The sequence below is a fragment of the Schistocerca nitens genome, chromosome 9 (genome assembly GCF_023898315.1).
Source record: "Schistocerca nitens isolate TAMUIC-IGC-003100 chromosome 9, iqSchNite1.1, whole genome shotgun sequence".
In the NCBI taxonomy this organism is placed as follows: Eukaryota; Metazoa; Arthropoda; class Insecta; order Orthoptera; family Acrididae; genus Schistocerca; species Schistocerca nitens.
The window spans coordinates 520,871,903-520,893,991 of NC_064622.1; the positions used below are offsets into that span (position 1 = coordinate 520,871,903).

General features: G+C 44.3%; 1 protein-coding gene across 1 annotated transcript in view; it reads right to left on the reverse strand.

Moving 5' to 3' along the window:
- The window catches only part of LOC126203203 (uncharacterized), a 55,644-nt gene extending 36,428 nt beyond the window's left edge, over nt 1-19,216 (reverse strand). Inside the window, exons 1-3 of the mRNA XM_049937447.1 lie at nt 18,980-19,216; nt 10,123-10,250; nt 1,904-2,073 (exon numbers count right to left, since the gene is read on the reverse strand). Of these exons, the coding sequence (XP_049793404.1) occupies nt 1,904-2,010 (107 nt within the window). The 5' untranslated portion in view covers nt 2,011-2,073; nt 10,123-10,250; nt 18,980-19,216. The remainder of the gene's footprint in view (nt 1-1,903; nt 2,074-10,122; nt 10,251-18,979) is intronic.
- Nucleotides 19,217-22,089: the final 2,873 nt, after the last annotated feature.

A 22,089-nucleotide genomic window follows, 5' to 3' on the forward strand; every position in this document is an offset into this window, starting at 1 on the left:
CTGGAGAAGACCTAGAACGACGAGGACACCTGCAATGGACGAGGCAATTCTTCGTGCAGTTGACGATAACCCTAATGTCAGCGTCAGAGAAGTTGCTGCTGTACAAGGTAACGTTGACCACGTCACTGTATGGAGAGTGCTACGGGAGAACCAGTTGTTTCCGTACCATGTACAGCGTGTGCAGGCACTATCAGCAGCTGATTGGCCTCCACGGGTACACTTCTGCGAATGGTTCATCCAACAATGTGTCAATCCTCATTTCAGTGCAAATGTTCTCTTTACAGATGAGGCTCCATTCCAACGAGATCAAATTGTAAATTTTCACAATCAACATGTGTGGGCTGACGAGGATCCGCACGCAAATGTGCAATCACGTCATCAACACAGATTTTCTGTGAACGTTTGGGCAGGCATTGTTGGTGATGTCTTGATTGGGCCCCATGTTCTCCCACCTACGTTATCATGATTTCATACGGGATACGCTACCTGTGCTGCTACAACATGTGCCTTTACAAGTACGACACAACATGTGGTTCATGCACGATGGAGCTCCTGCATATTTCAGTCGAAGTGTTCGTACGCTTCTCAACAACAGATTCGGTGACCGATGGATTGATAGAGGCGGACAAATTCCAGGGCCTCCACGCTCTCCTGACCTCAACCCTCTTGACTTTCATTTATGGGCGCATTTGAAAACTCTTGTCTACGCAACCCCGGTACCAAATGTAGATACTCTCCGTGCTCGTATTGTGGACGGCTGTGATACAATACGCCATTCTCCAGGGCTGCATCAGCGCATCAGGGATTCCATGCGATGGAGGGTGGATGCATGTATCCTCGCTAACGGAGGACATGTTAAACATTTCCTGTAACAAAGTGAAGTCACGCTGGTACGTTCTGATGCTGTGTGTTTCCATTCCATGATTAATGTGATTTGAAGAGAAGTAATAAAATGAGCTCTAACATGGAAAGTAAGCGTTTCCGGACACATGTCCACATAACATATTTTCCTTCTTTGTGTGAGGAATGTTTCCTGAAAGTTTGGCAGTACCTTTTTGTAACACCCTGTATAGACTTGGATCAGAAATCGGTAGCTAAGGTAGAACATTCAAAATTTATTGGTATATGCAATGATGAGGGGTGAACTCGAAAAAACCCACTGAAGATCTGCTCAAACGTTTCAGTTCAGCTATTTATGCTATTAAGGTCATTGCAAATTTTGGCGATATACATATCAGTAAATTAGCTTACCACGCCTGTTTGCATTCTCTGCTTTCGTATGGCATCATTCAGTAAAAGAGTGTTCATTGCACAAAAGCGTGTAATCAGAATAATTGCTGAGGCTCATGCAAGAACATCCTGCAGACACTTATTTAAAGAGATAGAGGTCTTCACTGTAGCCTCACTTATGAAATTTGTTATTAACAATCCGAACGAATTCATAAGTAAAAGCAGTGTACATGGCTACAACACTAGGAGAAAGGATGGTCTTCATTACTCAAGGTTAAATCTAACTTTGGCTCAAAAGGTGGGGGGGGGGGGGGGGGTAAATTATGCTGTCACTGACCTAATAGCATCAAAAGTCTGACAGATAGCCATATAGCATTTAAAATGGAAATTAAAAGAATTTCTTAATGGCGACTTCTTGTACTCATTAGATGAATTTTTGGATATAGTAAGTGGGTAATTTCGCCAACCCCCACCAAGAAAAAAAAATTAAAAATATAAAGTGTCATGTAATATTTTGTGTAATGTAATATCTTGTATAGACACCTTTTATTAACCTTACACGTATAATACAAGTTCGTGTAACAGTAATGAAAACTTCCACGGAAAAAAGAGAAATAGACACTAACAAATCATAGTGACTTTGAGAAAGATTTGAGTGTACACAGGTTTATACCTGAATTTCAGGAGCGAAGGCGTGTCTTGTTCTATCTCGTAGTGCGCTACCTGTTTGATAATGGATTGCGTGTCGAGTACCAATCCAGTTAATTTCGTGTGTAGCATGTCTCCCACACGTTCCACGTCCTTAATCCAACCGTGAAGTCGCTGATCACTCGTATGGTTACCCTGAGACACACAGAAAACAGTTCAAATTACTTTCATAACATTCACACGCAGCAGCCTGTCTTAGTTTACAGTTACATACACCACTACTACATAAAACTGAAATTATTACTGCCAGGGTATGAGTGTAGGACATTCACTTTTCTACAGGCATTAAGACATCAATGTGTAGCAGGTGCCTAGTGGTGTCTTATTACATAAACACAATTCTGAAACTATGATGGGAGAGCTTCAGATATTTTTTGGTATTTGACAATGCAAACGTCTGAATGTATACGCGTAAATGCATGCTCTCGTGATATCATGTCTGAAGGAAATGTTGGGGGTCTGCCAGCAGCATCGAGTTCCCACATGGCGTGGCTGGGACTCGGAGAGTCTATTCAAAATGAACGATTTTCGAAAATAGAATCGTCAGATTCCGTTAAAATCTTATTCGTTACCAATGCTGTAAGGAACTTGAGCGCATGTTACGACCGTTTACAAACGCAATGATAGACATCAGCCGCTCCACATCACAAAAATTATCTGAATTTGTTGTGCACACATGAAATGTCAGTTTGACTCAAAACTTTGTAGCGTTTGTCTGTTGCCTGGCTGCTAGCTTTTGCCAAAAATTTCCGTTTCTTGATTGGCATCTGACACGATATCGTATATATCTGTCTCGAATATCGAAGGTTTGAGGGAATGTAGCACGGTTTATTGACCTTACATGTTTAAAATGGGAAAAAAATGAGCCCGTCTTTGATGTTAACAGAGAAACTATATCAGAAAAGATATTTCGAAATTTCTCCGGCGGATGAAAACAGAATACTGTGGAATGATTAGGGTTCCATCTCTCAACCTGTAAAATGAAACCCCTATAGAATCGTTTCGTGGCTGTCTGCCTGTCCGACTGTTAAGAATCCTTTTTGTTAAGGGCGGGTATACGTAGGCCTACCAAGTACAGATTCATGTCATATATTAATGTGCGAGGCCCTGTGAGGCATCAAAATTTTAAGCTTACAAGTCACTCCAATCAAAAGATGCGGCCGTTTATGTCACAAACATTGATGCTCCATTCAACTGCTCTTCCAGGTCCCTTCCTGGGTCTGACAGAATTGCAATGTCACCGGTGAACGTCAAATTGAGGTATATACTGCATTTGCAGCTGGAAGCAGGGCTGTCCTATAACGATCACAAGTGGTTCATCTGTGGGAATGGGTTTTGGACCCTTCCACACCCAGATTCTTTGCTGAAGCGATTTACCGTGTTTATTTATTAGTAAACAGTTTGATGATGGGTTTGTCACAGTTTGGTGTGCTTATGTGAGATTATGAATGTTGCATTGCACACTGAGCGTGTGTGTATGAGTATATATTTCATGTGGAACGTGTGCAATATGAATGCCTGTTAAGAAAGTATTTTATATATTTGTAGTGTATGTGTGTTTATTGTTTTTGTGCTGCCATTGCTGTTGCTGTCATAAGTACGTACACACTGAAAACTTCTCTCTCTCTCTGTCAGTAATAAGTGTTTTTTACATACCGTGAATTAAAAAAATTATCTTATTCATAAAAATGTGTATACTGTAAAAAATATTAACAAATATGAATCAGTTACGAAATGTCAAACGTGTTTGGTACATCATAAATATGAGAAGAAATGGAAAGTAAAAAATTGAGTTGTTTTCACAATACAGTTGTTCTTCTTCTTCATATTTTTTTGAACAAAGTATCTTCTTTAAGACTATCAGATTTAGGAGGGTTGCCCTGAAGGTAATGAACCGTATTTTTTTCTCAACCGAAAACAATGCTACGAATGCGAAACGATACGTGTGTTTTATCTGAAGTCTCCTGAGTGAGCGCGGCAAATTTCTTCCACTTCCGACCGATGGCGTAACTGCTAGACAGTTTCAAAGTGGCGTCTGTAGGTGATGTACGTTACAAGCAACATGCCGTCATTGAATTTCTCACTGCAGAGACAGAAACTATGGGGAATATTCACAATCGGTTTTGCAAAGCCTATGGAGCATCTGCTGTCGCAGAAGTGCAGTTAGTCGCTGGGCACGGAGGGTGAGGTCATCAGAAGGCGGTTCGGTGGACTTCCACGGTTTGCAGCGGTCACGGAGACCATACATGTGTGTCACACCAGACGTGTTGCAGCGAGCTGACGTCGTCATTCGCGAGGACAAACGCGTTACGGCTCGGCAGTTGGCGCTGCATCTGTCAGTCAGCAAAGGAAGTGTGGACGCATATGCGGACTCGTCGATATTCGAAAGCGTGTGCAAGATTGGTCCCACGGTGTCTAACGGTGGATCAGAAATCGCACAGAAAAAAAAACATTTGTCTCGGTTTGTTGTAACGTTTTGAAGCTGAGGGGGAAGGCCTTCATGTCCCAGATTGTGACTGGTGATGAAACTAGGGTCCACCATTTTGAGGCCGAAAAGGAACGACAGTCGATGGAGTGGGACCATCGCCACTCCCCACAGAAGAAAAAATTCAAAGCAATTGCTTCCGGAGGTAAGGTCGTGGTCATCGTATTCTGGAACTGCGAATGTGTGATTCTCGGTGATGTGACGCCAAGAGGCGCTTCCATTAATACAGAAGCAGAAGTCAATACATTAGGAAAACTTGCGACCCGTTTCCAGCCACTTCAGCGCCACAGCAAACCAGGAGATGTTTTGAAGTTAAAATCTTCTGGGTTATTAGGCCGCGTCATGTTTCTTCTGAAATGTTCGACGTTTCGGCCCCTCTGCTGGGATCTTCCTCAGGATCTTTTGGTGTCCACTACTGCTAGAGTGTTCTAGCTGCTACACAATAGCGCTTGGCCACACACAAATCTGAGGACTGCTGAACACATTGCAGAACTGGGTCGGACGATGTTACCCCATACACCTTACAGCCCCCTCGGAATTCCACTTGTTTGAGCCATTAAAGGACGCCATTCCTGGAAGACGATGAGGAGGTGATTCACACAGTGAAGCAGCAGGACAAGGACTGGTACCGACAGGGCATACACGCCCTTGTTTCGCACTGGGGGAAGGCCGTAGAACGGAATGGAGATTACTTGGAACAGTTAGGCGTGTACATGAAACAGCATTCTTTCGTGTGTGTGTAATTCTCATTATATTCAATGAAGAACTGTTGAAAAAATAAATACGGTGCCTTACTTTCTGGGCAACCCTCGTATATTGCTGACAGATGCCAGAGAAAAAAAGGAATAATTTTTTCAAGATAATATTTTTAATTTTACTTATACGCATACATATTTATGCACACTATTGCCGAAACATTTCATGTTTATCTACGTTTAACCCGGCTTGTATTTACTCGTAGGCGGAGACGTCAGACTCGATAAAAGTTTGAGTTGGGCCAGGGGACACGTGCAGGAAGCCTAACGATTAAGACGAATATTGTCAGAAAGCAGCGTCCTCTTTCAGGTTTGTCTGCCACGGATCTTCATTGGTTTTTATGTCTTCACTAAATATTCTTCTTGTGATTGTAGTAGTACAGTGCCTTTATCAAACACACGCGCTGACGTAACACGCGCCAACTGACTGACCTCAGCTGCCGGTTTTCACTGTTGTCGCGCGTCCTGTGTGGCCGTGGCGGCTGGGGCATTGTCGTGTCACACGGACGGCGCCGGTGGTGGGGAGCTCAGGGGTCGAGTCACGGCTGGGCTACCACCTGGTCGTGGAGTCGCGGGAAGCGGACACGTCAAAGTTAAGGCGGGAGGAGCTTGAGCAGTCGTACCGAACTGTACAAACTATCTGGTACGTGTACGGGTTAACTAGGAGGTCTGAAGTCGACGATCCTCCATGTTGAGCAGAAGTAATTTTATAGGACCAGATGTTATTTTATATTATTTTTATTTTTTTTTATTTATTTATTGTTCCATGGGACCACATTTAGGAGAAGTCTCCATGGTCATGGAACGAGTCAATACATGAAATTATAACACGATTGTAGAAACAGATGAAATGAAATATAAGAAACATATTCAGGAGACAAGTCGTAAGTTTAAATAAAGAAAATCAAGAATGTAACACTGGAATTTGCTTAATTTTTTAGCTCTTCCAGGAGCTCCTCGACAGAATAGAAGGAGTGAGCCATGAGGAAACTCTTCAGTTTAGACTTAAAAGTGTTTGGGCTACTGCTAAGGTTTTTGAGTTCTTGTGGTAGCTTATTGAAAATGGATGCAGCAGAATACTGCACTCCTTTCTGCACAAGAGTCAAGGAAGTGCATTCCACATGCAGATTTGATTTCTGCCTAGTATTAACTGAGTGAAAGCTGCTAACTCTTGGGAATAAGCTAATATTGCTAACAACAAACGACATTAAAGAAAATACATACTGTGAGGGCAATGTCAAAATTCCCAGACTATTGAATAGGGGTCGACAAGAGGTTTTCGAACTTACACCATACATAGCTCGAACAGCCCGTTTTTGAGCCAAAAATACCCTTTTTGAATCAGAAGAATTACCCCAAAAAATAATACCATATGACATAAGCGTATGAAAATATGCGAAGTATACTACTTTTCGTGTTGAAATGTCACTTATTTCAGATACTGTTCTAATGGTAAATAAAGCGGCATTTAATTTCTGAACAAGATCCTGAACATGGGATTTCCACAACAGCTTACTATCTATCCATACGCCTAGGAACTTGAACTGTTCCGTCTCGCTTATAACATGCCCATTCTGTCAGATTAAAATGTCGGTTCTTGTTGAATTGTGAGTTAGAAACTGTAAAAACTGAGTCTTACTGTGATTTAGCATCAAATTATTTTCCACAAGCCACGAACTTATATCATGAACTACATTATTTGATAACGTTTCAATATTACACACAAGATCCTTCACTACCAAGGTGGTGTCATCAGCAAACAGAAATATTTTTGAATCACCTGTAATACTAGAAGGCATATCATTTATATAAATAAGAAACAGCAGTGGCCCCAGCACCGACCCTTGGGGAACGCCCCATTTAACAGTGCCCCATTGGGACTGAACATCATTACCACTCTCAATATTGCGGAGGATTATCTTCTGCTTTCTGTTCTTAAAGTAGGAGGCGAACCAATTGTAAGCTACTCCCCTTACTCCATAATGTTCCAACTTCTGCAGTAATATTTTGTGGTCAACACAGTCAAAGGCTTTCGTTAAATCAAAGAAAACACCTAACGTTCGCAACCTTTTATTTAATCCGTCCAAAACCTCACAGAGAAAAGAGACTATAGCATTTTCAGTTGTTAAGCCATTTCTAAAACCAAACTGTACATTTGACAGCAAATTATGTGAATTTAAATGCTGCAGTAACCTTGTATATACAACCCTCTCGATAACTTTAGCAAACACCGATGGCATAGAAATAGGTCTATAATTGTCAACATTATCCCTGTCTCCCTTTTTATAAAGTGGCTTCACTACCGAGTACTTTAATCGGTCAGGAAACCGACCACTCCTAAAGGAAAAGTTACAGATATGGCTAAGTACTGAGCTAACATACGTGGAACAATACTTCAGTATTGTGCTAGATACCCCGTCATATCCATGAGAGTTCTTGGTCTTTAGTGATTTAATTATTAACTCAATCTCCCTCTTGTCAGTATCACGGAGGAGCATTTCAGGTAACAGTCTCGGAACACTTTTTTCTAAGAGCGCTTTATGATTCCCTGTTGGGACTAGGTTTCTATTTAGTTCACCTGCTATATTCAGAAAGTGATTATTAAGTACCGTACATATATGCGACTTATCAGTAACACGGACATCCCCACTACGCACTGATTCTACACTCCTGGAAATGGAAAAAAGAACACATTGACACCGGTGTGTCAGACCCACCATACTTGCTCCGGACACTGCGAGAGGGCTGTACAAGCAATGATCACACGCACGGCACAGCGGACACACCAGGAACCGCAGTGTTGGCCGTCGAATGGCGCTAGCTGCGCAGCATTTGTGCACCGCAGCCGTCAGTGTCAGCCAGTTTGCCGTGGCATACGGAGCTCCATCGCAGTCTTTAACACTGGTAGCATGCCGCGACAGCGTGGACGTGAACCGTATGTGCAATTGACGGACTTTGAGCGAGGGCGTATAGTGGGCATGCGGGAGGCCGGGTGGACGTACCGCCGAATTGCTCAACACGTGGGGCGTGAGGTCTCCACAGTACATCGATGTTGTCGCCAGTGGTCGGCGGAAGGTGCACGTGCCCGTCGACCTGGGACCGGACCGCAGCGACGCACGGATGCACGCCAAGACCGTAGGATCCTACGCAGTGCCGTAGGGGACCGCACCGCCACTTCCCAGCAAATTAGGGACACTGTTGCTCCTGGGGTATCGGCGAGGACCATTCGCAACCGTCTCCATGAAGCTGGGCTACGGTCCCGCACACCGTTAGGCCGTCTTCCGCTCACGCCCCAACATCGTGCAGCCCGCCTCCAGTATTGTCGCGACAGGCGTGAATGGAGGGACGAATGGAGACGTGTCGTCTTCAGCGATGAGAGTCGCTTCTGCCTTGGTGCCAATGATGGTCGTATGCGTGTTTGGCGCCGTGCAGGTGAGCGCCACAATCAGGACTGCATACGACCGAGGCACACAGGGCCAACACCCGGCATCATGGTGTGGGGAGCGATCTCCTACACTGGCCGTACACCACTGGTGATCGTCGAGGGGACACTGAATAGTGCACGGTACATCCAAACCGTCATCGAACCCATCGTTCTACCATTCCTAGACCGGCAAGGGAACTTGCTGTTCCAACAGGACAATGCACGTCCGCATGTATCCCGTGCCACCCAACGTGCTCTAGAAGGTGTAAGTCAACTACCCTGGCCAGCAAGATCTCCGGATCTGTCCCCCATTGAGCATGTTTGGGACTGGATGAAGCGTCGTCTCACGCGGTCTGCACGTCCAGCACGAACGCTGGTCCAACTGAGGCGCCAGGTGGAAATGGCATGGCAAGCCGTTCCACAGGACTACATCCAGCATCTCTACGATCGTCTCCATGGGAGAATAGCAGCCTGCATTGCTGCGAAAGGTGGATATACACTGTACTAGTGCCGACATTGTGCATGCTCTGTTGCCTGTGTCTATGTGCCTGTGGTTCTGTCAGTGTGATCATGTGATGCATCTGACCCCAGGAATGTGTCAATAAAGTTTCCCCTTCCAGGGACAATGAATTCACGGTGTTCTTATTTCAATTTCCAGGAGTGTAGATGAAAACTTAGAGAGCGATCTCACACGCAGTCACGCGCTTATGACCCGCAGTCACGCGCGTTAACTTATGCAATTCTTACGAATGCCAATTGTTACTGTGTCATAAATTATAGGTGACCATAGAATACTTACAAATTAGAATTGAAGCAACATTTACGAGCTTTGACTTTTGTGGAATAAATGCGGTTTGAATTACGAATTTTATCAGTGTGCGTGAGAAAGATATGTTCTAGCGTTTGTAGACTAAGAAACTAATGTTCTTCAATTTCTGCTCATTGACTTCTTATAAAATTGGCAAAGTATCCTTACGATATTGTCCATGACAGCAACCATATCAGTGTGTAAAACTTAATTTATCTGCTACCTTATTAAATACTGAATTTTTTCTTGTTACGTAATCTCTGAACCCCTCCGTCCCTCCTTTCATTAGGAGTACAGATTCCGAATAAGCAGAGACGCGGATGATGACACAAAATGCCAGACAATACACTCAAGATCAGTCTCCACTAAATATGTAGCAAACAGGCTTAGGCTTGCAAACCATAATCTGATGCAAAGTTCCCTAAATCTGTTAGGGAAGTAGTGAGGAACTACGAAAAAAGTAAGATACAGACGATTTCATTCCCTATCCTCAGCCTCCCTGTGTCATAACCCCACAAGGCTCACAGAAGTAGAGGCTGGTTCAGAATTCTTGCAGAGGGTTCGCTTTAGAACTGGAGAACCAAAGATAGCTCCAGGGTGAGCCACATAAACCGAGAAGCAGATCTTGAGAACTGACCGGGCGGTGTGTGTCGTTTTCTCATCCGCCGTACCTACAACACAATTTATAAGAGGAGCAAAAAACACCACTTACCGTATGTTCAAATGCGAGGGGAACCAACAGCTGTGAGGCATGCGACACACCGAGTGAGAAGAGATTGGCAAAGTCTCGCCAGGTGTTGGAGAGGTGCTCCCGGAAAGCCGCAGTCAGGTCCTGCAGTTCTGGACAAGATAGGAGACGACAAACTAGTGAACAAGCCCGTAAATCAGATTACTGTAGAAGCAAAGCTTTCATATTCTGCCCTCACCAGCTCTCTAGGTGTATGCAAGTAGCATTTACAAACTATATCAATACACACCATCAGTAATCGTAAGAGTTATAATATGCACACCTTGACCAGACGTTACAAAGCCCATACTCCAGTGACACATTGAAAGAGCACATAAAACACAGCGGGAGGAGTACCATCACCTAGCGTAGATTCAGTCTTAAAAATTCTTCATAGGTTGCCTAAGGGTAGAAGCACCAAACTACTTGAAAAATGGAAATATGCAACTACTTCAAAAATCACCCACACGACTTGCTCAGCAATAAGGGAGAATTGAGACAATTTGCAGTCAGGTTTGGTGCTAATAATAGAAGGCAACGTACATGAGGATGCGTCATTCGCCTATTTGACTGACTTACTGACAAACATAAGACACATGTATTTGAACAGAATCATGTGTATGCTGGTTTTATAATATGAGTGGTCCTTATAACGTATCGAATGAGTTGTATGGTTTGCATGAAAACAAGGAAGAGTCATGTGCACTCACACACGTTTTTACATTTAGGATGCCTTTATTTTAACATAAATAATATATTTTAGTAATTCAGCAAAAAACTGTATGAGGTGTTTAGCAAGTGCAGCTGAAATACCCCTTCTCCCCCTAATCATTCTAAGGACCATAGAAATGTATGACTACATTTGTACTGTATGATACCTTACATATTAATAATACACGCCGGCCGCTGTGGCCGAGCGGTTCTAGGCGCTTCAGTCCGGAACCGCGCTGCTGCTACGGTCGCAGGTTCGAATCCTGCCTCGGGGTTGGGTGTGTGTGATGTCCTTAGGTTAGTTAGGTTTAAGTAGTTCTAAGTTCTAGGGGACTGATGACCTCAGAAGTTAAGTCCCATGGTGCTCAGAGCCATTTGAACCATTAGTAGTAGATTTTATAATTAGATGGTGGTACACGAAGTGTTCTGTAATTTGTGGGAAGTGTGCCATCCAGATTTTGTCTGAGTTATTGTACTTCCTTTTTTGTCATGTTGGATCAATTCATGTACGATAGTTGTAGCAAATGCGATTTATGCCTTTGTAATGTTAATCTGCTGCAATGAATACACATGTAAAACGATATGTATTATTATTATTACCAGTTTTTATGGGAATCCAAGCTACTATAAGTCTTTGGCGATAGATAGCATATGTACTGTTACGTCCTATCATAATAAACAAATTTATTATCTTATTTCCTTATATCACATGACTGTATCATAATAAAGAATGCCAAATTCTGTTAAGGAATGTAAACATGATATTAAGATACTCTGATATGAAACGTTTACTGTGGGGTGTACAAGCACCTGCCTCAGTTGTCATGTAAACACTGTACATGAACAGTGATTTGATGGGATTCATTCATGTTAACATCGGTAACAATAAATCTACCTCGTGCAATTTCTACGATCCTTAACTGCATTTAATCCTGATGTATTCTCATAGTTACAAGACTCAACATACCCATACAACGATGAGATACATACATATCAGCAGATTCGTAACTTTTGACGTCTACTGAGGCACAATGTAAGCGATGTGTTGTTTTTAACATTTTTATAATATAACTGCCATATGGATGGCACGACAGTGCCATTCTGTACATGCCGTCTGTAATTTATTTTTCAGCTTTTGCTGTATACCACCTGATAATGGGCTTAAGATCGAAACTGCAGTCGTGAAAATAAATATTTTTTTTTTACAATAGATGACAGCTATGATGTCTTTTAGAGAATCATACTCAATTATTTTTATGCCTGTGAGATATATTTCGAATTTCGTCGTTATGCAAGCTTATTTTAAGTACAGAAAAGACATACCTACAGATGTAGATCGAGGCGCTACTGGAATTATTCATGGGCAGATCGCATAAGAGAATGTCCAATGAACGTGTACGTTCAGTTTACGGGCAGCTTTCTGACTTTGTAAAAGATCGAATCTTCGGCATGTGGGACTTGGGAGCATCGTACCGAGAGCATTACAGTGACATTTGGCTGTAGGGCAACGACAGCAGGACGTGTAGCAGCAGGTTGGGGTCGAGATAACAGACAGACTGATATCATCTGGGTTGAGATCTGTGGTTGCCATGTGTCGTTTACCACTGACACCGGACCATAGGTGGTATAGTGTAGAGACAGAGTCAGCGGGGACACTGAGTGGCGTTCTGTGGTGTTCAGCACTGGGTGTCGCTTTTGCCTGTGGCCGTCAGGTCACCAGGTGACCTGCCGGCCGAAGTGGCCGTGCGGTTAAAGGTGCTGCAGTCTGGAACCGCAAGACCGCTACGGTCGCAGGTTCCAATCCTGCCTCGGGCATGGATGATTGTGATGTCCTTCGGTTAGTTAGGTTTAACTAGTTCTAAGTTCTAGGGGACTGATGACCTCAGCAGTTGAGTCCCATAGTGCTCAGAGCCATTTTGAACCAGGTGACCTAGTGAGAGGTCGTCGAGATGCCTGCCTGTCCAGTCCACAGGAACAGACAGAGCTAGAAAGACTTTCGACCAAATCATGTGGAAGGCATATGGAGCGGTCATTAAGACTTTCGAAAATTATTGAGAGATTTGGAAACCATACTATTAATCCAATTGGTTTGTAGACTTTATGGTTCTGGAGATATGCAATCAAAATCTCCGGAAAATTTTATCCACACAGTTCTAAAGGTTGCAAGGGCAGGTAAGTGTGAGAACATTCGCACAATTAGTTTAAGAATTATTGCACTTAAGTAAGTTGTTACATATAAGGAGAAAAGAAGATTAAGGAAGAGCTAGATGACGAGCAGTTTGATTTTAGGTTGAGTTTAGGAAAGGTAAAGGCATCAGAGAAGGACTCTTCAGTTGCCGCTTGATAATTAAAGCGAGACTTAAGGAAAATCTAGACACGTTCGTAGGATTTGTAGATATATAAAAATCGTACGACGATATAAAATGGTGAAAGACGTTCGAAACTCTTAGGGAGATGGGTGTAACCTCTAGGGAAAGAAGGGTCTGGTGCAATATGTACATTAAGCAAGAGGGTAAAGTAAGGAGACCAAGAAAAAAGAGCCAACTAATATCAAACGTCGATCTTAGCTTAAGGACGAGTAACTGAGAATGTAAGTTTGGAGCACAGGATTGTAACAAAGTGAATCAGGACTGTGGAAAAACCGGAACTGAAGAGAATCGAAGCGTTTGAGAAGTGGTGCTACGGAGGAATGTTGAAAATTAGTTGGACGGATAAGACTTTCTAAGCAGAATCGGTGAAGAATGGAACATACAGCACGTGTTTGTAGGAAGATTGGACAGCATTTTGTTCTTGGTCTCGCATTCTTATTGTTCCCTCTTGGTTCTTGTACATATTGTATATTACGCATTTTCAGTCGCCTATTTCTCTTATTTTTCTCAGTATTTCTAACATTTTTACGTTTCCGGATGCTTTTTCTAAGTCTACAGGTCCTATGAATGCGTCATTTTTTTTTCGAATTTTGCTTCCCTTACCAATTACATCAGTCACGCCTCCTCTTGGGCTATCACCCTTCTTACAGCGAAAATGATCCTCATCTATCATAGCCTGTATTTGCTTTTCCACTCCGTCCTATATACCTGTCGTCAAATTCCACTCATGAGGTGTTACGCTGATTGTGTGATAGGTCTCACAAGTGTCTGCTCTTGTCTTCACGATTGTGTCTAATAGTGTATTGCCATTCTCGAATATTCTAGAGGCCAAGTTGAATAGGTTTTGGTTGACACTTGCGCCAATAATTTCGGAATCTGCGAAGGTATGTTACCTATCCCTTCTGTCTACACAACCTAGGTTAAGCTGTGACTCTTAATATGGAGTCTCCAGTGTCTTCCATTGCCACTGTCATTTCTTCTTCACACTTCAATTTAAGTGTTTCTTCTGCTTCCCAATGTTTCTTTTCCGTTACCTCCTTATATCTATCTTTGTTTGTCCAACTTCTGTGATGCCCTTTTGACAGACGTCCGTTCCTGTTCAACTGAGCTGTATATGTAGTATTCATCAAGGTAGTATTTACAGCCTAAGAGGAATTCAGAAGCATTTCATGATTGCTCTGCACTTCAGTGTCCCACTTTTTTTCGCATTTACTCTCGCAGATCATTGTCTTAAACCTCAGTCCACTCTTCATCGCTATTTAATGGACATTTGAGCTTATATCTGCCCCTGAGTATGCCTCACAGTCCAATCTCTGACTTTGAAATTTCTGTGTGACCAAGGTGTAACCTACCTGGAATTTTCTTGTCCCTCGATGCTTTTCAAAGCATACTTCCTTTGAGGAAGCAAGAGCTTTCGATAGATAGAGAAGGTTGCGAGTTAAAACAAAGAGCGACAAAGAAAGAAAGAGACAGAGTGACAGAGAGAGAGGGGGTGGGGGACTTCCCTACCATTCCACTCAGCTTCAAGGCCAAACCTGGTGTGCGATCATGCTTGTTTGTCCCGCAGGCATAACAATATGTAATTGTAGTACATAAAATTTTGATATTTTTATCATTATGTAATTTGTTAATGGAAAGGCGAAGAAACGTGTAAAAGAAATGCATCCACAGTTTGAAACAGTTGCTCCAAAAATCGATATTTTGACCTTTTCTCCATCTACGTGATTTTAAAGATGCAAAGTTACAATTTTTGTATTATGTGTATTCTGATATAAAGCATAACATATGGAATTTATGAAGCACTATGCTTTCATTTCTGTCATCAGTGATAAAACCTGCTACAGTTGCAGTGATTTTATCACTGATGATGTATATCAACAGTTGTGCATGTCGCGTCAAGAAAAACGTGTGTTCATGTCTCTACCCATTGTTGTTGTTGTTGTTGTTAGTAGCAGCAGTATAATTATCACTATTGCATGCTGCTCGTGTATTATGCATGTCGTAATGTTGACCCACTAAGATGTCAGGTTATAGGTAAGAGAGTGCATAAGTGCTATAATTTTATCAGGTGAAATAAACGCATAAAGAAGTAAATAAATGTACAAAAGTGCCAAAGTCCGACACTGTTTGTAATCCACTTTAAACTGTTTCTAAGGTAACCCGCTCCACCCTTCATTGCGACACACAGTGTGTGTTCCACTGGGGCTGGCAGCGTGTAGTGGACCTCTGCATCCTCAGCGGAACACTGCCGCCGCCAGATGGCCTCAGAGCTCAGAAAACTTCGGAACAAAGTGGCAGCACCTCTCTGTATTGTCACTTTTATCAGAACGAACATTGGCGGAAGTCTTAAAGGGTCACATGTCAGAGATCCGTGCTGAAGTTTTGTGTACGTGCAGTCTAGATCCCACGACATCACGCAGTGATTTTCAGATTCGGACTTGTCCCTACCTACGTGCTTAGTATCTTGTGGGCGGTCCCGCGTTCCTAGACAGCAGCCGCGTTCACGGGGCCGTGTGGACACGCTCCCGGCTTGACGACCACTCAGGCGTCGTGCCGCATCTCGACGTGCCCGCGAAACCACCCGATGTCAGCCTTACAGGAAATGTCTGGGACCATCGTGTGGAAAGCGGCTGTCTCGACGTCCCTGCGATCTGGCGGCTCTACGGGTATGTTGAGTGACGTCACTTGTGGACATAACTGGAGATACTTGCGGACTCTTTGTCGCCGACTGCAAGCCCTTATCGAGGCTAGACGAGGTGTGCTGTACTGCTGAGTTAGTATCATCTCTCCTTATCTGACATCGGCTGAAGTTTCTCCTCGACGTTTATGTTTATTATTCGTAATCTTCCAAGTAAACATGACCATATTGACCTTGTGTTTTAAGATGAAAAAGCTATGCTTGCAAGGTCTCTACCCTACCAACTGAACCCCTGCGCCCTTTCAAAAACAAAGTTGGCTGTAATTGTAACGATATTCATTTATGACCTCTAGAATGCACGGTTTTTTAAACTTTCGCACGTGCAGGCTGCCTGCCACCAGATCCACCCCACTGCAGCTGCCTAATGCACGAGTGCAAAAAACTGTACAGCGGGGTGGGATTCACAGCCCTGATGTTGAAAGCGTGGGAGGAGGCGTGTGGGACCGGTCACGTCTGGCCTATGTATTTCGAAACCTGGTTCTACAAGCACACTACTGGCCATTTAAATTGCTACACCACGAAGATGACGTGCTACAGACGCAAAATTTAACCGACAGGAAGAAGATGCTGTGATATGCAAATGATTAGCTTTTCAGAGCATTCACACAAGGTTGGCGCCGGTGGCGATACCTACAACGTGCTGACATAAGGAAAGTTTCCAAACGATTTCTCATACACAAACAGCAGTTGACCGGCATTGCCTAGTCAAACGTTGTTGTGATGCCTCGTGTAAGGAGGAGAAGTGCGTACCATCTCGTTTCCGACATTGATAAAGGTCGGATTGTAGCCTATCGAGATTGCGGTTTATCGTATCGCGACATTGCTGCTCGCGTTGGTCGAGATGCAATGACTGTTAGCAGAATATGGAATCGGTGGGTTAAGGAGGGTAATACGGAACGCCGTGCTGGATCCCAACGGCCTCGTATCACTAGCAGTCGAGATGACAGGCATCTTATCCGCAAGGCTGTAAGGGATCGTGCAGCCACGTCTCGATCCCTGAGTCAACAGATGGGGACGTTCGAAAGAGAACAACCATCTGCACGAACAGTTCGACGACGTTTGCAGCAGCATGGACTATCAGCTCGGAGACCGTGGCTGTGGATACCCTTGACGCTGCATCACAGACGAACCTGGGTGCACGAATGGCAAAAGTCACTTTTTCGGATTAATCCAGGTTCTGTTTACGGCATCATGATGGTCGCATCCGTGTTTGGCGACATCGCGGTGAAGCCACATTGGAAGCGTGTATTCGTCATCGCCATACTGGCTTATCACCTGGCGTGATGGTATGGGGTGCCATTGGTTACACGTATCGGTCACGTCTTGTTCGCATTGACGGCTGTTTGAACAGTGGACGTTACAATTCAGATGTGTTTCGACCCGTGGCTCTACCCTTCATTCGATCCCTGCGAAACCCTACATTTCAGCAGGATAAAACACGACCGCATGTTGCAGGTCCTGTACGGGCCTTTCTGGATACACAAAATGTTCGTCTGCTGTCCTGGCCAGCACATTCTCCATATTTCTCACCAACTGAAAACGCCTGGTCAATGGTGGCCGAGCAACTGGCCCGTCACAATACGCCAGTCACTACTCTCGATGAACTGTGGTATCGTGTTGAAGCTGCATGGGCAGCTGTACCTGTACACGCCATCCAAGCTCTGTTTGACTCAATGCCCAGGCGTATCAAGGCCGTTATTACGGCCAGAGTTGGTTGTTCTGGGTACTGATTTCTGAGGATCTATGCACCCAAATTACGTGAAAATGTAATCAAATGTCAATGCTAGTAGAATATATTTGTCCAATGAATACAAGTTTATCATCTGCACTTCTTCTTGGTGTAGCAATTTTAATGGCCAGTAGTGAGAACGCATATTATTTAACATGAAATCAGGAAAGCAATACGAGCCGATACTATGTTTTTGCATGCACGTATATGATCAACATTGTTTAGCAATATTCTAGTACTGATATTCTGCAGCAGTTATATGTATGTAACACACACACTCACAGATCAATGTTACGGACAGAAGCTAGGTGAAATGTGACATCTTCAGAGCGAGCTTCTCAATCAGTCAGTAGCTGATTTTACATCTCTGTATCAGAGACGTTGCTTGGCGAAAACTTTGTTGTGAAAGGGTATCGTCATCATTCTCCCCGTTATACTCTCATAAAGAAAAATCTAAAGTCACTCGGTTATTCTTCTCTCCATTTACCGGGTCTTCTCTATGATTGCTCCACCTAATTGCAAGGTACAAATAATGGCACAAAGAAACACTCATACACTTTCGTTTGCCACGTGTAATAAGCCACATGCTTACCAGTCACAACTTTAAGGAGCGTTGACGTTGGAACGTTGTAATATGACCGTCACCGGAGGCGGCACACTACTGCTTGTTGCTTCAGCGACTCTTCAACCACGAACCTGCTGCTCACTGTGCCACACAGTAGTTCGCGCTCCGACATTGGGTGGCCGCAGCGGGCCGGAGCGAGCGAGAAACGAGTGCTTCATTTGTCCAAACTTGCGCGAATTCCTTAGGGACCAGACAGCTGAGGTCGTCGTTCCCTAGACTTACACACCACTTAAACTAACTCGTACTTAGAACTCACACACGCCCGAGGGAGGGCTGCGCAGTCCGTGCCGTGGCGCCTCAGACCGCGCGTGGCCAAACAAGTGGTACACGAGCCTTAAAAAGCTACGTGTTCAGAAGGTCACAACTGCCTACTGTCAGAGTTATGGCCCATATCTGCACGTGAGATCGATAGCTGCGGCTGATATGTTGCAAGTGTCCTCCTTTTATCCTTCAAATATGAGACCAAGTTGGTGATCTTACTTTCATAGATGCAATCGGTTGTTAATAGATAACTGTTCCTTTTCTTTAGTGTGGTTATTATCCAGTTCTAAGTTTTTTGTTTCTGTGTTCTTAATTAGGACACAGTTTTCAGGTCCGGCGCAACTCCACGATCATCTGTTCATCATCTTAGAGGAGATTTTTTATAGAATGCCTTAATGAGGGCATTACACTTTCTTTCACCGTAACGTACTTCCACATAAGGTACTCACCGGTTTTGTTCAGGAACCTCCTCCCAAAAAAGTCAAAGTCGAGCCGGTGGTGGGTCTCACACTCTGTCCTGGCGATGGCGGCCCTCGTGATGCGCCGGACGGCGAGCACCGACTGCGAGAGGGCGCCGCGCCTCACGCGGTCCACCCGCAGCGCTGTCACGTTCCACTCCGACCTTCCAACAAGGATGCAAAAGATGGCATTCTCAAACTTGACTGTATGGTGAAAACTAAACTCAACTTGTCCCTTTTCCAGCTTTTACGTTTCCCACTGATAAAGGTCGCCAGCTCATTAGCTGTGACTGTGACTGGTATACGAGTCCGATGACATACTCTGTCGAACGGAACGGTTTCTCTCCAAATAAAAGAATTCCCGTGCAAACGTTCAGCCAGTATTATGACAGGACGAGCACGACAGTACAGCTTTACAAACACGGAGTGGCCACTGCCCCACCACATCTCTCACCGCTCCTTCGTGCCATAACCACAGGCAGCACTTCTACTGCAAGCCTACTTTTTCCGGATGTAGCCACGTCTCCCTTTTGTCATTTGGATGAGGTTGAGCTTTTTTGACAAGGAAGATCGTACTGCACAACCTTTCTCAGTTACTGGATTCTGGAACAAGCTATTTACGACTGCATTCTAATTGGACTCTGTCATACCAACTAGCGCCTTGCTACCCTTGACTGTCAGATTAGTGGGGACAAAACTGGATAGAACAGGCAACTACCGAGTGGGAATTGTTGTGGCAATGCCATTAATAGTCAACATGGCCCCATCTGTCTTATTTGTACGTGCGCTGTTCTCCCACGCTTTAGCGCAATGTGCAGCAGCTGAATATCCCAGTCAAGTTGCAGCGTTGTTTTGTTCTCGACATTTACTTCAAATGGTTCTGAGCACTATGGGACTTAACATCTGTGGTCATCAGTCCCCTAGAACTTAGAACTACTTAAACCTAATTAACCTAAGGACATCACACACATCCATGCCCGAGGCAGGATTCGAACCTGCGACCGTAGCAGTCGCGCGGTTCCGGACTGAGCGCCTAGAACCGCTAGACCACCGCGGCCGGTGACATTTACTTCCAAGTTGTTTGCAGAAATGTGGTACAGTTGATTAACCGTAGGGCCAAACATCTTTTACAGGTTCGCACAGTGCTGCATAAATTGTAAGGTGGCTATAATTTCGCACCTTACAAGAACTCATCCACATACTTTGATAGTTTGTACATCGTATATATGAATATATAAAGGAAACTGACATTGTCACGTACGTCTTGTAAATAACTGTTAACGCGTATTGCATGAAAGGTCACGCAGTGTCTTCATTATAAAAACGGCGTAATGAATGATTGCCTATACTAGTAGAGGCTGGAACGCCAGTGGAGATGAAACGGCAGGCAGAACTCGAACTCTGGGTGGAAGGCCAGCACAGGTGTTGGTCCTGCTTAAACACAGGAACTAGCTTGACGGACGTCGTTGCAACTGAGCTCTGGAACACAACAGGGTGACGGCCGGCCGCTATTGTAGTAGGGGCCGGCAGGATAACCGGATAATACTTCCGAACACCGAAAATCTCGGACACAGGTGAGAGGAACGAAAAAGCGGCACTTTGGAAACCACGCAAGCTGGGTTATTTCCAAGGATTTTTACGCAGAAGCGTACCATTGCACGGGTATAGGTTTTGCCTCGCAAAATTTCCGCGCTGGACGACGAAAGACTAAAATATGGCTTGTTTGCGATCGGAAGAATCTGTAGGAAAGGAGAATATTCCGTGGTTTCGGGAATATGATTCGTTTTCGGAATTACGAGAGTGGGGAGCCGAACCTTGCTGGGAAGCCAGCGGTGGAGAGACGAGGTCTCCCGTTTTAAGCTCCCGTGTGTGACGGTCGCTCAGTATCAGCTTCTCGTTGGTACGGACGGACTTGCTGTCTTTGCTCTCACGAGATTTTATAGTTAGAACGGTTAGGCACTGTACTGTTGTCAACTTATACGATTCTGGACTTCGATTCCGGGTTGGAAGTCGTCGTTGAGTAGGCAGCGTTCAGTGATCGAGAGCACTTCCTCTGCCTATAATTACGTTGAGATCTGAACTCCGTCCTTGTGGTTGGGAGTTGGCGTTTCTCGTCTGTAGAACACAGAGAGGAGAAGACAGTATTAGAGTATATTTGTCAGAGGACCGCCTTCTGCCGTCCTAGTGTTTGAAAGAGTTTATCTGTGGCTGGAGTTCCTCCATCGTCGCAGACGAGTACGAGAAGCAGCACTTCGACACGGAACGACGTTTATCATTTAGTAGGATTAGTTGCCTCCATCATTCATTTATGTTTAGATTGTAAATTATATGTTCAAGTCCATTAAGAGATCCTAAGGTCTGCTTCAGGGGGTAGTCAGACAGGGCCAAATCACAATTTTAGCGTTTATTATTTTCCGTTGCGCACATGCATTTTACACCCGCCTGGAGTAGCGTCTTGGAAAATGAAGTGACAGGCACAGGGTGACACCTGGGAAATCAGGGAAGGAGCTGTGCAAAACTTTGATCCCATCCAGGGGCACGTACAACTGCCTGTGTGCCTCTTTATTACGGAGACAGAACGCTGTCAGCTCGCTCTGATTGCTGGACTCTGTTTGTAAAAGTACTCAGTTTGGTGTCAACTTGGAGGCTCGTCGACACAGTCAGTAAGCAGCTAGTTCCATTCGATGAATTTGGTCCCTAGGCATCCATTACGAACAAGAACGGAAAAATTACCTAGGACCTTGGAGCGCAAAAAAATTGGCTAAAGGGACACGTGCAATGGAACCTGAATCATTAAAGTCGGGTTCCGTTCACTGGCGAGTACAGGTTTCGAATGACGCCTGGAGATCGTTGTACTAGACTGTGTAGGCGACCAGGTGCCGGTGCAGGTCTCTGCCCCAGCCCAACCATTTTCATCGGTCCAATTTTGGGCTGTTGTTAAGGCTAGGTATGTGGCACTGGTCTAGCTGCTCTACGGGTAGCCTCTTTGATTAGTAAGCAAAAAGTACTAGGTTTGGGACACAATACCAGCCGCCATTTAAATTTTTATTAATAGTCAGCACTGGCGGCCGAGGACTTCCGGCGTAAGATGTCACCCTCAT